Raw genomic sequence first — 14,433 nt, forward strand, 5'->3', positions numbered from 1 at the left:
AGGGTAGGGCCAATGACGTCAGGCAAATGAAATCAGCTGGGGGGAGGACAGGGAGGGAGGCATGTGGCTTCCAGAGAGACTTGGGCCCAGCCCAGGGCTGGGGTGGGGGGAGTGGGGGGGGAGGGCGGGGCAGGGTGGAGGGGGCTCTATAGAGAGGAGCAGCTCCCCACAGCAAGCCCTGGAGGGAGGAGGGGGTGGGGGGGGTGCCTCCCTGACCAGTCTCTCTAGGCAGAGAGCAGAGCATCAGGCCCCATGGAATTAGAGCAAAGCTGTGAGGATTAAGGGCTGGGTTTGGGAGGGGTGCAAAGGAGCAGGAGCAACCACCGCCCCAGTGGCCCCCAGGCCCTGGCCCCACCACTGGTCATGATCTTGGGGGTCAGGGCCTACCTAGCAACCAGTCCAGGAGCCAGAGAATGAGACTGAGAGACGGTCCACTGTCAATACCTGAAGAAGTGTCGCTTAGCTCGGGGTGGTGGGGGGAGAGGGTTATGGTGAGCATGGGGAGGGTGCAGGCAGGAGCTGAGATTAGAAGGGACTGATCTGGATAATCCTTCTTCTGGACAAGCCCCAACCAGCTGCCCCCAGGTCTGATCCTGGGGAAGTGGGGGGCAGTCCAGGGGATCCAGGCAGGAGGATGGACAGGACTGGCCCGGCTTCAGGTGGAAAAAGAATTGCAAGTGGAGGGGCAACCCCAGCCCCTGCTCTCATCTGGGGTTGGGCCTGCTCCTTGCCCCCATGACTCATGGGGTCCTGCTGGGGGTGTAAGGACAAGAACCAGAGGGATCAGGCTGCCTTAAGTTCAGCCAAGCTCGGAGAGGGGAGACAGGGCTTAGAGGAAGAGGCCCAAGAAGCAGCTGTCAGGGGGCGGGGGTGTGTGTGGGGGGGCATGGGGGTTAGGGTCCATTTGCATGAAGGGAGCAGGTGGCTGTGATTTCCATGACAAATCACAGGCTTGGATGGATACCTGTCCCCTCCCAGGCCAGCCACACCCCCAGCCGCCATGGAGACTGCCATACACTTGACTGGGCCCCCGCTGAGGAATCTTCAGGATTTTTATTGACAGGCTGGGAGAGGGCAGTGGGGTTCTTCTCCCCCCCCCCCCCACATCCTTCTCACTTAAAGCAGCCGGGCCCTACCCCCAGCCACTCCCAGGGCAGTATGGAATCTTCTGTCTGTCCGAGGGCCAGCACTCCATCAGCTGGGTCCGGCCTGGCTCCCTGGGCCAGTCCGTGCAGTGTCCTCCGAGTCCAGGGCTGCACGGCCCTTGGGATCCCCGAGATGGTGGGGGTGCAGGGACAGGGAGCTCGCTGTTCTGCTCCTGTCACATGGGGACTTCTCCTGGGTCCTGGCACCAAGGCAGACCCTCCACGAGGCACATCCCCAAGGAGCTGGCTCGGCCCCTCACAGCTCCTCTCGGACCCGAGGCGGCTTCCCAGCCTTGTCCTGGGCCCGCTGAAGCCTGCGGCTGGGGGGTTCTGGGGCAGGGTCTCTGCTGGGCATTTCTTCCCCCTCCTCCTCTGGCACCTGCAGCAGCTCTTTGGCTTCTGTCCACTCCTGGTGGGTGGGAAAGAAGCTCTGGCCCAAAGCCTGCATCTACCTTCCCCCAAGGACCGCCCCTGCCCCTGGTCATCTCAGCCTGCCCACCCCTCGCTCCCACTCCTCCTCACCTGCTCCCTGTGCTCCGGTGCCCACGTGTGCCACAGGGCCAGGGCACAGCGCCGTCCCCGCGTCACGGCCCAAACGCCATGGGGATTCTCCCCACCAGAGCTGAAGGCCACGAGGCGTCCGCAGCGAGGACGCACCTGAGCCTGGGGGTGAGGGCAGGTTCAGCTCCAGGGAAAGACCCTCACAGAAAACTTGGCCCTGACCCCTCCCAAGAGCAGGACAGGGGCAGGTGGCCCAGAGACGTCAGCTCTCTTGCCCACCACTTTCCTCCTTAACTCAGGCACTATCTTGGGGCCAATGGGAAATGGGCCTCTACCTGCACAGCACACATGCCAGACTGAAGCTAGACCAGCTGGAGCCAGGGGGGAAGGGGCCTCCCTCGAGGACCTCGGGGTGGTCCCCCCACCCCTCCACGCCCTGACTTTCCCTGGCCAACACTTTGAACCAGGCACAAAGCCATCTGAGGGTATAAGTGCAGGACCAGGCTCTGGGTTCTAGGCATAAGGGTCTTGGGGACATTTTTTCACTCCGAGGAGGGCTTGGATTACAGGTAGCTGGTGGTGGTGGTGAGCAGAGAAGGAGGTAATTGGATAAGACAGAGCAATACATGTGAAAAATCACTGCTTCTCGCCCTCTCCCGATCCCAGCCCCAGCTTCCACCTGGAAGAGGGGCTTGGGGTCCTGTGCTTCACCCGCCCACCTTTAGGAGTGAGGCAAACCCCGAAAGCCTGGTCTGGAGGGGCCACTTGAGGTCTCCTGGGAGGCTCCCAGCAGACAAATGTAGTGGGAGGTGCTGGGGAGGCCAGGAAAGGAGAGGGTTAAGGTGGCCCCAGCCATTTCCCTGCATTTGCCTCTGGGGACCTTCTGTTTTGAATCCTGAGCCTACAGCTGGGCTCCCTGTCACTTACCGTGACGGTGAGGGCATTGGGCTCTGTGAAGAACAGGTCCCCGCCCTGGAAGTCATCGTTGAGGTAGAGGAGTCCACTGGGGAGGGAGGAAGACAGGAGGCAGTGAGACCCTCTCCCAGGCCCGCCAGCCCGTGCCCTGGAGGGCTGCCCACCTGTAATCCCGATAGGTGTAGGCTGGGGGCTCCCGCCAGCACTCCCCAGTGTCGGGGTCCAGGACGCAGTTGTCCGCGTGCACCGGGTGGCTCAGGTCCATGCGCTGCGCCTGCTCTCCTAGGAAACCAAGGGGCCTGGTGGGTGCCCCTGTGCCCTGTGCCCATCTGCACCCACCCTTCAGGCAGGGCGTCTGTCTTCCTGGAGCGAAGACTGGACTCCACACACTTGGGGGAGTGCTAGGGCATGGGGTCCCTGGCGGTCACCTTCTATGGCGCTGCGGCACACCAGGTGGGTGAAGGAGAGATGCAGGGGCCGCTCCGGGGAGAAGTAGGCCTGTGTCAGGGTCCGCACGCGCTCGCTCACCTCCAGGAGCAGCTGAGCACCCTGACTGCCCACCGCCCCAGCTCGGGCCAGCTGCCGAAAGCAAGCAGAGGAAAGCGAAGGAAGAGTGGAAATGGGGAGGCGTTAGAAGGGTGGTCCCAGCCCATGCCCCATCTGATGCCCTCCACCCGCAGTTTGGGGGCTCAACAGCCAGCTGCCCATCAGCCCAAACTGCTCCTTCCACCGGCTCCGTGACAACCACCTGGGCCCCGGGGTCTGGAACCCTCATCCTCAGCCCTGGGCAGAGGACTCGCTGGGCTCGGTCGGTCTGGGAGAGCCCCTCCGCGGGAGGCGCCCGGTCCTCTCAGCTCTGGGCTCGGACCAGGGCAGGGTGTCTCCCCTCACCTGCGCAGCCTTGAGCACCGTGAGCCCCTCGAAGCGTTCGTGGGGGGTGTGTGGAGAGCGGCGGCCTCGATAGCCCGACCTGGCGCCAGCCTCGGCTGCATCCTAAACAGGGGGTAGTTGACTGTGGAGTCACTCGGCCGGGGGATGGGGGGGCAGAAGAGGCTAGAAGGGCCCTTGCCCTTTCCCAGAGAATGATTGTCCCCCCATCTGTGTTGTCCCTTCTGGTAAAGATCTGAGCACAGAACTCAGAAAGGGGGAGTTCCCGTCGCGGCGCAGTGGTTAATGAATCCGACTAAGAAACATGAGGTTGCGGGTTCGATCCCTGGCCTTGCTCAGTGGGTGAAGGATCTGGTGTTGCCGTGAGCTGTGGTGTAGGTTGCAGACGCAGCTCGGATTCCGCATTGCTGTGGCTCTGGCGTAGGCCGGTGGCTACAGCTCCGATTGGACCCCTAGCCTGGGAACCTCCATATGCCGCAGGAGCAGCCCTAGAAACGGCAAAAAAAAAAAAAAAAAAAGAACTCAGAAAGGGAAGGGCTCTGAGAGGTACTGCAGCTGGGGAAGGGGGCAGGAGGGGCTCCATCACTGTCCCCGAAGAGCCGAGAATAGAGGAGTTTCTCAGACATGGGACCCTGGCGAGAGGCTTGAGGGTGGGGCCAGGTCCTGGCTGACTCGGGATGGAGACACGACCTCAGCCGTGATATCTCCTCTGGCTTCTTTTCACCTGACACACTCTTGGAGAGGTGAGAACCCTCCATGCGAGTCCCAAATACCCAGCTGCCTATATCAGTCTCACCGCCTGGGCGTCTCCTGGTATCTGCATGTCTCTCTCCTGACACGGATTCTGTCTGCTCTTTGTAACTCCAAGTCTTCCTGCCTAGTTACCTCGTAGACAAACCTCATCTCTGGGAGGCCACCAGCCACCCAAGCCACCCAACCCTCTATTCCTATATTCATTCACTCAGTAGGTACTGAGCCCCTACTATGTGCCAGGCATTATTCCAGGCACTAGGGACTTAACTGTGAACATGAAAAGTTCCCATTCTCTGGAGGGTTATATTTTGAGTAAGAAACAAACCAGATCAAATCAGAGGGTGGTTAAGTACTAACGCAGAAAATTAAAGTACTGTTACCACCTTGAGAGTGCCCTGGCAGGGGTCAGGGGACAGCTAATTGATATCAGGTGACATTTAAATTGAAACCAGGAGTTCCCTGGTGGCTCAGAGGGCTAAGGATCTGGCATTGTTGCGGTGGCTCTGCTTACGGCTGTAGTTTGTTCCCTGGCCTGGGAACTTCTGCATGCCATGGGCATGATCAAAATAACATTAAAAAAAATAAACTGAAATCAAATGATATAAAGGAATATCTAAGAGAAAAAATTTTCCAGACAGCAGAAATAGTTAGGTGCAAAGATCCTGGGCCCAGAATGAGTTTAGTGTAATCCAGGAACAGAAAGAAAGTATGATACTTGGAAGCTAGCTTTAGCTCCTTTCTTTCAATCATCTTCCACATAGATTTAGTCTTTAATTCTCTCTCTCTCTCTGTTTTTGCTTTTTAGGGCCTCATCTGCAGCATGTGAAGTTGCCAGGCCAGGGGTCGGATCTGAGCTGCAGCTACCTACCTACACCACAGCTGCAGCAACGCCAGATCTGAGCTGCATCTGTGACCTACACTGCGGCTTGCGGCAACACCGGATCCTTAACCCACTGAGTGAGGCTGGGATCGAACCCGAATCCTCATGGATACTAGTTGGGTTCTTAACACGCTGAGCCACAATGGGAACTCCATTTAAATTCTCTTTGATTTTCTAATATTTCTCATCTGCCTCCCTCTTTATTCCTTTTCAGTGAGGACCTAACCCAGGGCAGTGGCACTCTTGCATCACCCCCAAAAGCCACTTTTCCCACTGCATTCCCCACACTGCCACTAGAGGGAGTTCCTGCTTCTATCCAAAGAAGACTTCACACCCCGGCGCTTGGAGATCCTGTGAGACTAGAAAAGTCAAGCCCCTCCTCAAAGCCTTCAGTAAACTGTCCACCATCTACAAATAAAGTCCAAAGTCCTTGGTAGGGTACAGAGGGTCTTCTCCATCTCTCCTATGCTTCCACCCCTATACTACCTCTGGAAAATACTCAGCTGTATGATCATAGTCACAGCTAATACCCAGCATTTGCTATATTCGTCACAGAGCTTTATCAGGTACTAACTCATTTCATCCTCACAACAACCCTACAAAAAAAACTGCCACATGTGGCCCCATTTCACATAGGAAGAAATCAGGCTCAGAGATGTTAAAATACATTCCCCCCCAAAAAAAATTTTTTTGAATTAAAAAAAATTAAAATAGGGAGCTCCCTGGTGGCCTAGTGGTTAGGACTTGATGTTTCCACCACTGCGGCCTAGGTTCAATCTCTTGTCTGGGAGCTGAGATCCCACATCAAGCTGCAGCAGCCCCAGCCAAGATGAAATAAAGAAATAAAGAATAATAGTAAATGTTGCCCAGGCGTTCCCATCATGGCTCAGCAAAAACGAATCTGACTAGGAAGCGTGAGGTTGTGGGTTTGATCCATGGCCTCCCTCAGGGGGTTAAGGATCTGACGTTGCCATGAGCTGTGGTGTAGGTTGCAGACGCAGCTTGGAACCTGCGTTGCTGTGGCTGTGGTGTAGGCCAGCAGCTATAGCTCTGATTGGACCCCTAGCCTGGGAACCTTCATATGCCATGGGTGTGGCCCTAAAAAGCAAAACAACAAACAAAAAATGTTGCCCAAAGTCACACAGGTAATGCCCATTTGGCTGGCCCATGCTTTTTTTTTTTTTGTCTTTTTGACTTTTCTAGGGCTGCACCTGAGGCACATGGAGGTTCCCAGGCTAGGGGTCTAATCGGAGCTGTAGCCGCCGGCCTACACCAGAGCCACAGCAACACCAGATCCAAGCTGTGTCTGTGACCTACACCACAGCTCACGGCAAGGCTGGACCCTTAACCTGCTAAGCGAAGTCAGGGATCGAACCTGCAACCTCACAGTTCCTAGTCGGATTCATTAACCACTGAGCCATGATGGGAACTCCAAACTGGCCCGTGCTTTTAACTCCTGTGCTCCAACTGCAGTTCCCAGAACCCCTCTGTTCTTCTCCCTTGCAGCTTGACTTTCCTCTCTCTGGTTAACTTGTCCTTAACATTGGCCTCAAATGCCACCCCCTCCAGGAAGCCTTCCATGACTCTGGATCGCAGCGCTTCTATCTGGATATTGCTTTTCTCAAACTCACCACTCGCTCTGATTATGAGTCTCCACGTCTGATTCCTTCTCTCTACACTGAGCTCCTGAAAGCATGGTCTGTGTTCCTCTACCCCTTCCCGGAACCTAGGAGTTTCCAGTACACAGCAGGTACCTAGAGTGTGTGCTGAAGGAACACTAGCCCAGAAGGAGGACTGAAGCTTCATAAACTAGCTGACTCAACTTGGTGAATGTGAATCGTTCAAGCCAAACCAGGAGAGGATGCGATAATGGAGAAGCAGCCCGCGAGTCTGCTGAGCCAATAATTAAGCTCTCGGTCAACCAAGGAATCTTCACCTGCACATTCACTCCCTCCCCTTTATTTCTCTTTTTAGGGCCACACCTGCAGCATATGGAAGTTCCCGGGCTAAGGGTCGAATCAGAGTTGCAGCTGCCAGTCCATGCTGCAGCTCTCAGCAATGCTGGATCCTTAACCCACTGTGCGAGGCTGGAGATCAGGATCGAACCCGCATCCTCATGGATACTAGTTGGGTTTTTTTTTTTTTTTTTTTTTTTTGTCTTTTTGCCTTTTCTAGGGCTGCTTCCCGTGGCATATGGAGGTTTCCAGGCTAGGGGTCGAATCGGAGCTGTAGCCGCTGGCCTACACCACAGCCACAGCAATGCGGGATCTGAGCCGCATCTGCAACCTACACCACAGCTCACAACAACGCTGGATCTAAGGATCCACTGAGCAAGGCCAGTGGACCCACTGAGCAAGGCCAGGGATCGAACCCGCAACCTCATGGTTCCTAGTCGGATTCGTTAACCACTGCACCACGACGGGAACTCCATAATTGGGTTCTTAACCTGCTGAGCCACAACAGGAGCTCCCACACTCACCCCTTTTGATGCCTTTGTGGTTTTTGTTTTGTTCTTCCTATCAATTTTGAGCAAAATTCTTTTGTAAAATGTCCACCCATGTCAGCTAAGTTGAAAGGGAAAGGAATTTGTCCAGAGCGAAGAGGCAAACATAGTCCCCCCTGGAGAGACAGTGAGGGCGGGACATGGGGCAGGCCAAGAGCAAAGGAACAGGCAGCTGGGCCTGAGGGTCCCCAGCCTGTGGCAGTGCCACCTACACACAGGTCTTCTTACCTTGGCCAGCTGCAGCAGCACCCCACACTCAGCTGGGGTGAGCAGCCCATCCAGCACCGCTCGCTCTGATCCATTCAGCTGCCTGGCGTCCTGGGTCAGGGTCACTCCCTCCAGAAGAAGGACATCTGCAAGGGTGGGACAGGGCCCAGGGTTGAGGGTCTCCTGAGGGCAAGCTCAGCAGTAGCTAGCAGTCCCCAGCCCCTCCAGGCTCCTGCCTCCTGCTCTCGAGGGAACTCACCCTTCCAGTGAGTCAAGGGCTTTGGCTGAGGTGGTTCATGGTCCCAAGGCCTCTTCTCCTGATCCTCTCTCAGGGGTGAGAGACATGCTCAGTGGACACTAGGCCCCTCCAGACCCATCTTCCCCCAGACCCCGCCTTCCAGGACCCCTCCCCTCCCTTTGCAGCTCAGGCCATGCCCCTCCCAGCACAGGGCACCTCCTACCTGAGCTTTTGTCTAAGGGCTTCAGGGATGAAAGCTGCTGGGGTCCAGGGATCCTGGGGGGGGAAAGTGCCATCACCCATCAAGTCCACCCTCGAATCCCTAACATCAGATGCTGAACATGGAGGTGCTCCTGCTCCCACAGGGGAAGGTGGAGGTGGGGAAAGCCCTGGACTCATTGTCGGGAGCTCTGGGCACTGGGCAAACTCTGTCGTAATAGTAATAACACAACTTGTAATGCTATTTGCCAGGTGCTATTCAAGAGCTTTATAAATGGAAATGAGATGTATCATTTAAAGTTCCTAACAGTCTTATCAGACAGGGAGGTGTTTTTTTTTTTGTTTGTTTGTTTTTTCTGGCTGCACCTGCAGCATGCAGAAGTTCCCAGACTGGGGATCGAACCCAAGCACTGCAGTGACAATGCTGATTCCTTAGCCAATAGGCCACTGGGGAACTCTGGGACAGGTAGGATTGATGTGCCCATTTGCAAATTGAGGACTCTGAGACACAAAGAAGTAACGTAACATGGCCAAGATCACACAGCTGGTAAGGGACAGAGTTGGGATTTAACCGGAGTTGGGATTTAATACAAGGAGATTGGCCCATTATGGGACATTGCAACATCTGAAAATATTTGGGTTTTTTTTTTTTCTTCCTTTTTTTAGGGCTGCACCCACGGCCTATGGAGGTTCCCAGGCTAGGGGTTAAATCGGAGCTGCAGCGGCCACCCTACACCACAGCCATGGCAACCAATGCCAGATCTAAGCCACATCTGTGATCTACACCACAGCTCATGGCAACGCCAGATCCTTAACCCACTGAGCAAGGCCAGGGATGGAACCCACCTCCTCACGGATACTAGCCGGGTTCAGCACCGCTGCGCCACAAAGGGAAACGCCTGAAAATATTTTTGATTGTCACGACTTGGGGAGTGCTAGCGACACCTACTGGGTAGAGGCCAGGGAAGCTGGCCTGCATGGTCCTACATGCGGGGGACAGCCCCCTTCTCTCTAGCAAGGGAGTATCCTGTCCAAAAGGGCAATAGTGTCAAGAAGGTGCGCCTGCCTTATGGTCTCACACTATTGAGAATAACCTCTGCCCTTTGGTTTCCTCTCATAACTACAACAAAAAGAAACAGCAGCAACAAGACTTTCTGAACTTTGTACCAAACGACATGGCTCTGGATTTTCCTTGTGCTGCAGCAGTTTAAGGATCTGGTGTTGTCACTGCAGCGGCGTGGGTCACCGCTGTGATGTGTGTTCAATCCCTGGTCTGGGAGTTTCCACATGCCTCAGGTGTGGCCCCCAAAAAAAGTGACATGGAAGTTCCTGTCGTGATGCAGCGGAAACGAATCCCACTAGGAACCATGAGGTCGCAGGTTCGATCCCTGGCCTCGCTCAGTGGGTTAAGGATCTGGCGTTACCGTGAGCTGTGGTGTAGGTCGCAGACACAGCTCGGATCTGATGTGGCTGTGGCTGTGGTGTAGGCCAGCAGCTGTAGCTCCAACTAGACCCTAGCCTGGGAACCTCCATATGCCATGAGTGCGGCCCTAAAAAGAAAAAAAAAAAAGTGACATGGCTTCAACAGGGCTAAGAGATAAACATGATTGTTCCCATTTCACAGTGAAGGAAATTGAGGCTGAGGGAGTGAGGGTCCAGAGCTTGTCTGTGGCAGAGGAGAGACCACCACTTAGACCTGCATGACCCCAAAGCCACCCTTAACTCAGGCACCTGCCTCCGTCCCTGTAACCTGGGGACATGGAGTCCTCAGGAAGCCTTGCAGGGTTGTGAGAAATGGGAGCACTGTTGGGAATGGACATTACACATCCACTCTTGGGGGAGCACTGAGGGTGGGTGGGGAGAAGTGGGATCACTCACAGGATCCTTGAAGCTGGCGCCCAGGTGCTCCATGGCATAGTAGAGCTGTTTCTTCTCCCCCAGGGATCGAAGGACAAAGCGCTGGATGTCCTTGGAAAGGGATAGCAGTGGTGGGGAGAGACGACAAGGAAGTTAAGGCTGGAGGAGAGAGAGCAGGGCAGCTCCAGGCTCTAGGGGAGCCCGCAGGCTTCCTAACCTTGGCTGTGCCCCTGGGTTCAACCTTCCTCCCTCAGAAACTTTAGGGTGTTGGGGCTCCTAGTGGTGGGGGGCAGGGATGTGTGTGCGAGTGTGTGTGCGCTCATGCGTAGGTGGGAGCAGGCAAGGGCGAGGTTAAGGAAAAAGGCGCTTGGACTCAGAAGTAGAGTCTGTGGTGTTCCTGTCGTGGCTCAGTGGTTAACGGTTCTGACTAGCAACCATGAGGTTGCATGTTCGATCCCTGGCCTTGCTCAGTGGGTTAAGGATCCGGCATTGCAGTGAGCTGTGGTGTAGGTCACAGATGCAGCTCAGAGCCCATGTTGCTGTGGCTGTGGTGTAGGCTGGCAGCTACAGCTCAGATTCAACCCTTAGCCTGGGAACTTCCATATGCCGCAGGGGCAGCCCTCAAAAGCAAAAAAAAAAAAAAAAAATTAGAGTTCCTTGTGGCTCAGAGGAAATGAATCCGACCAGTAACCATGAGGTTGCAGGTTCGATCCCTGGCCTTGCTCAGTGGGTTAAGGATCCGGCGTTGCCCATGAGCTATGGTGTAGGTCGCAGACGAGGCTCGGATCCCACGTTGCTGTGGCTGTGGTGTAGGCTGGCAACTCTATTTCTGATTAGACCCCTTAGCCTGAGAAGCTCCACATGCTGTGGGTGAGGCCCTAAAAAGCAAAATAAATAAATAAATAAATAAATTAGAGTCTGAAGTGGGAGCAGAGAGTGGAGACCAGCCAGATGCTGGACTCGAGGTGGTCTTTGGCCAGCATGGGGGGCAGGGTCCAAGCGACTTCTCCATCTGATGATTTAGGGCTACCTCACAAGGAAGTGGGGAGGGGGTACCTCTCTCGGCCCGAGGCCAGGTCTCGGCTCTCCCAGCTGCGCCTGGTACTGGTCCAGGGCCTTCTTGGCAGCCTCATCCTCTGGGTAGAAGAGAAGGACGCTCCGGACATTTTCCACCGCCTGGGACAGATTCCCCACTGGAGAGAGAGAAATAGGGTGGGGGGTGGACAGAGACCGAGCCCCGCAGTGATGTCTGGGCGGAGGCCAGGAGCCAGGTGGACAGGAGCAGAGCCCGAGAAGGTGCTGTCCCAGTGCCAAGTGACTCCAAAGCCCCCATCCCACCCAGCAGACAGGCTCATCCACTGCTTCTTTCCAAAGCCTGCTCTAACCTACCTGAGCTGCACGGGCAGAGATGAGAGGAGAGAATAAAGGAAGGTGAGAAGCAGAAGAAGCCCTGTGACCCATCGCTTGCGCTTTTCCCACTGGTGCCAAAGGACAGCCAACTAGAGTCCTCCTGAGGTGACCGTCCCCATGGAGCCCTGACCAGCTACAGATGCAGAGACGGATGGAGGGATGGAGAGACAAGGCTGAGGCTCCCCTCAGAGGCAAACGCTCACGCTCCCTGTTTCCAACCCCAGTCACCCCCAGGGCTCACGCTTCCCCCACTGACCCTGAGCATGGGCCTCATGCAGCCGCCTTAGCTGGCTGGGAAGGAAGTCGGGGACAGGAAAGCTGCGACCAGGACGTGTGGCTGTGTCCCCCACGCAGCGCTGCCGGCACTGCAGGACCCGAATCCAATGCCCTGTGGGGGGTACACACACACACACACACACACACACACACACACAGGTCGCTCAGCTGGTAATGCGCCTCCCCCAGCACCGTGAACCCCCGCACTCCAGCTCCTTACCAGCAATGGCCTCATAGAGACCCCCCTGGCTCCCGGTGCCCTCTTCCTCCTCCTCCCTCTGCTGCTCCTCAGGCCCCTCACAGCCAGCCCGGCAGCTCTCCATCTGGGCCAGGCTCTCCTGCAGGGCCTCCTCTAGCCGGGGCAGTGCCAGCCCGGCCTCCTGGCGCCCCAGTAGCTCCAGGCCAGTGTCATAGGCTGCCTGTTGGGGAGGGGAGTGGTCAGTCACCTGTGATGCTGGGGGAGGGGGTGCCAAACTAGACTGGGAGGTGGAAAGGAGGGGAGGGGTGTTGGTCTCATTTGGGGTCTGGACTCCAGATTTCAGTTCGCCTTGGGGAATACAGGGGCGGGACTCAGAACCTGAATGCTAGAACAGGGGACTTTATGATGCTCGGGGAGAAAACAAGTCCCAGAGAGAGACTCCTCCACAGGGTCAGTGAGGACAGGTGCCCAGATTTATTGATTTATTTAAACATTTTTAGGATTAGGGCCGCACCTGCAGCATATGGAAGTTCCTGGGCTAATGGTCGAATTGGAGTTGCAGCTGCTGGCCTACACCACAGCCACAGCAAGGTCAGATCTGAGCTGCATCCTCAACCTATGTCACAGCTTGTGGCAATGCCGGATCCTTAACCCACTGAGCAAGGCTGGGGAAAGACCTGCATCCTCAAGGACACTGGTGAGTTCTCAACCTTTCGAGCCACGATGGGAACTCTGACTATACCCAGATTTCTTGATGCCCAGTGCACAGGGCTACAGTCCAGTGAGGCCTGTGTACCCAGCCAAGGGCTGGGAGCGGGACACGGGTCATGCTGAGGGTCTTACCCAATATGAGGGCGTCTCCAGGTCTCGGAAGCTCTGGGGCCGAACCCCAGGCATCCGTCGGTACTTAGCCATGTCCTCCCGCATCTGCAGGTGTGTGGGGTTTGCTACAAAGAAGGTGTGCGCTGCGGCCACGGCCAGGTCCAGCTTCTTGAGCTGAGAATCGAGAAGGATGAGGGAGTCAGCCCTGAGGTGGGGGGGTCAAACTCTGCCCCCTTCCCAGCCTGCCCACCCCAGATGCCCCTGGCACTGCCCAAGAGCCTTCAGAACAGCCCACCTCCCAATCTCCAGACCCCCAGTATGTTGGGACAATCAGGAGTCTGGTAGCTAAGAAGAAGGGGTCTGAAGAATGGAATGGGTGGGATATGGGCAGAGGGACCTGGGTTTGAAGTCTGGGAGATAAGGTGGAAGTAATGGCTGAGTGACATGGGGACATGGGGCTGACCTGAGCGACCAGCAAAAGCCGCAGGTCTCTAGGACCCTGGGCTGAGGTGTGGGTGACCAGCGCCCCCCTTCCCCGGCCACGTAGGCATTAGTAGGCAATAGCTACCGTACCAGTAGCTGCGCAGTGTCCACTGCCCCCGCCCCCAGGACACCGGGCCCCTCAGCCCTGCCTCCCTCTTCTTACTTTGCCGAAGCTCTCTCCTGCCCAGAAGTGGAGGTTCACACTCACCCCCCACCCCCGCCCTCATGCTCTCCAGTCCCTAGCCCCTCCGCCTCGTTCCCAGGAAGGGGCGGCTGTCACCCCACGAAGGTCCCAGTAAGACTTCCTAGAACTCCAGGCCCCTCCGTCTTCTACTTCCACCCCGAGGCAGGACGCCCATTCCAACTTTGCTCCCACTCTCCCGAGGCTGTCCCTCTGCCACCTCGATGGGTGCTTGCCGCGGTTTGATATGAACGACTCCAAGGGAGAGGTCCCATCAGCACGGCCCCACCCGAGTCCGGGCGCTGGCACGCCGCCCCTCCCGGGAGCGGGAGGAGGACAGCAGCTGGGCGGGGGATCCCTGGGGCCGCGCACCTGGTAGTAGGCCCTCTGCAGGTAGTTGTAGGGTTCCCGGCGGCGGAAGGCGTCCCGGAGCGTGCTCCCCACGCGGAGCCGCGCCGCGCCCCCCGGGCCCAGCCTCCGCGCGGCGCACTGGGTCAGGCACTCGGCGCGCCGGAGCGCGGCACGGAGTAGCAGCGGCTCCCAGGCGCCCCGCGCCGCTCCGGGCCCCGGGGCAGCGGCGAGCAGGGCGGGGAGCGCGGCCCCCGGCTCGGCGGCGCAGCGCTCCTGGCAGTCCCGCCGCGCGCGGCCCAGCGCCACCCGGCTCCGCAGCGCCTCCCGCAGCAGAGCCACAGCCGGCGCCCAGGCCCCGGCCGCGTAAGCGCGCAGCCCGTCGGCGTAGAGCAAGTCGGGGGCCTGAGGGGGCGCCCCCGGGGACAGCGGGGCCAAGCCGGGGGGTTCGGGGGACCCCGGGGGAGGCAGCAGCAGCAGGAGCAGCAACAACCAGAGGAGCCGGAGCATCGTGTCAGAGCCGCCGGCCGGCTGCCCGAGGGAACTGCGGGAGCCGAGAGGGAGAGGGAGGAAAGGGGGAAGGGAGAGGGAGGGGAAAGGAAGGAGAG

The 14,433-nt window shown here is 57.3% G+C and overlaps 1 protein-coding gene across 3 annotated transcripts; it reads right to left on the reverse strand.

The window, feature by feature from the left end:
* Positions 1 to 1,034: 1,034 nt before the first annotated feature.
* Positions 1,035 to 14,371, reverse strand: P3H3 (prolyl 3-hydroxylase 3). 3 transcript variants are annotated; one of them, XM_084956861.1, is made up of 16 exons: positions 13,850 to 14,371; positions 12,835 to 12,987; positions 12,013 to 12,211; positions 11,773 to 11,904; positions 11,496 to 11,649; positions 11,163 to 11,299; positions 10,128 to 10,217; positions 8,254 to 8,306; positions 8,052 to 8,119; positions 7,814 to 7,938; positions 3,453 to 3,554; positions 2,990 to 3,140; positions 2,726 to 2,843; positions 2,574 to 2,649; positions 1,668 to 1,808; positions 1,035 to 1,554 (listed from the first exon to the last, which is right to left on the reverse strand). In XM_084956861.1, the coding sequence occupies exons 4-16, from the start codon at positions 11,788 to 11,790 to the stop codon at positions 1,402 to 1,404; spliced, it is 1,386 nt and encodes a 461-aa protein (XP_084812987.1). In that variant the 5' UTR covers positions 11,791 to 11,904; positions 12,013 to 12,211; positions 12,835 to 12,987; positions 13,850 to 14,371; the 3' UTR covers positions 1,035 to 1,401. The 3 variants fall into 3 exon arrangements, with proteins under 3 accessions (XP_084812987.1, XP_001925793.4, XP_005652654.2); XM_001925758.7 differs by lacking the exon at positions 11,496 to 11,649; XM_005652597.4 differs by lacking the exons at positions 11,496 to 11,649; positions 11,773 to 11,904.
* Between the last annotated feature and the right edge of the window lie 62 nt (positions 14,372 to 14,433).

Source organism: Sus scrofa, chromosome 5, assembly GCF_054392235.1.
Source record: "Sus scrofa isolate SSC_HxYL_T2T_F1_AM1 chromosome 5, Sscrofa_HxYL_maternal_Yorkshire_Landrace_v2.0, whole genome shotgun sequence".
In the NCBI taxonomy this organism is placed as follows: Eukaryota; Metazoa; Chordata; class Mammalia; order Artiodactyla; family Suidae; genus Sus; species Sus scrofa.

What these genes read in the sequence shown, in the direction of transcription:
- P3H3 (XM_001925758.7), bottom strand. Translation starts at nt 14,335, where the DNA reads ATGCTCCGGCTCCTCTGGTTGTTGCTGCTCCTGCTGCTGCTGCCTCCC. An exon ending in TGCAGAGGGCCTACTACCAG is followed by an intron (nt 12,988 to 13,849) that starts GTGCGCGGCCCC and finishes CTCGATTCTCAG; the next exon opens with CTCAAGAAGCTGGACCTGGC. An exon ending in CTGGCCTCGGGCCGAGAGAG is followed by an intron (nt 10,218 to 11,162) that starts GTACCCCCTCCC and finishes TCCCTTTCCAAG; the next exon opens with GACATCCAGCGCTTTGTCCT.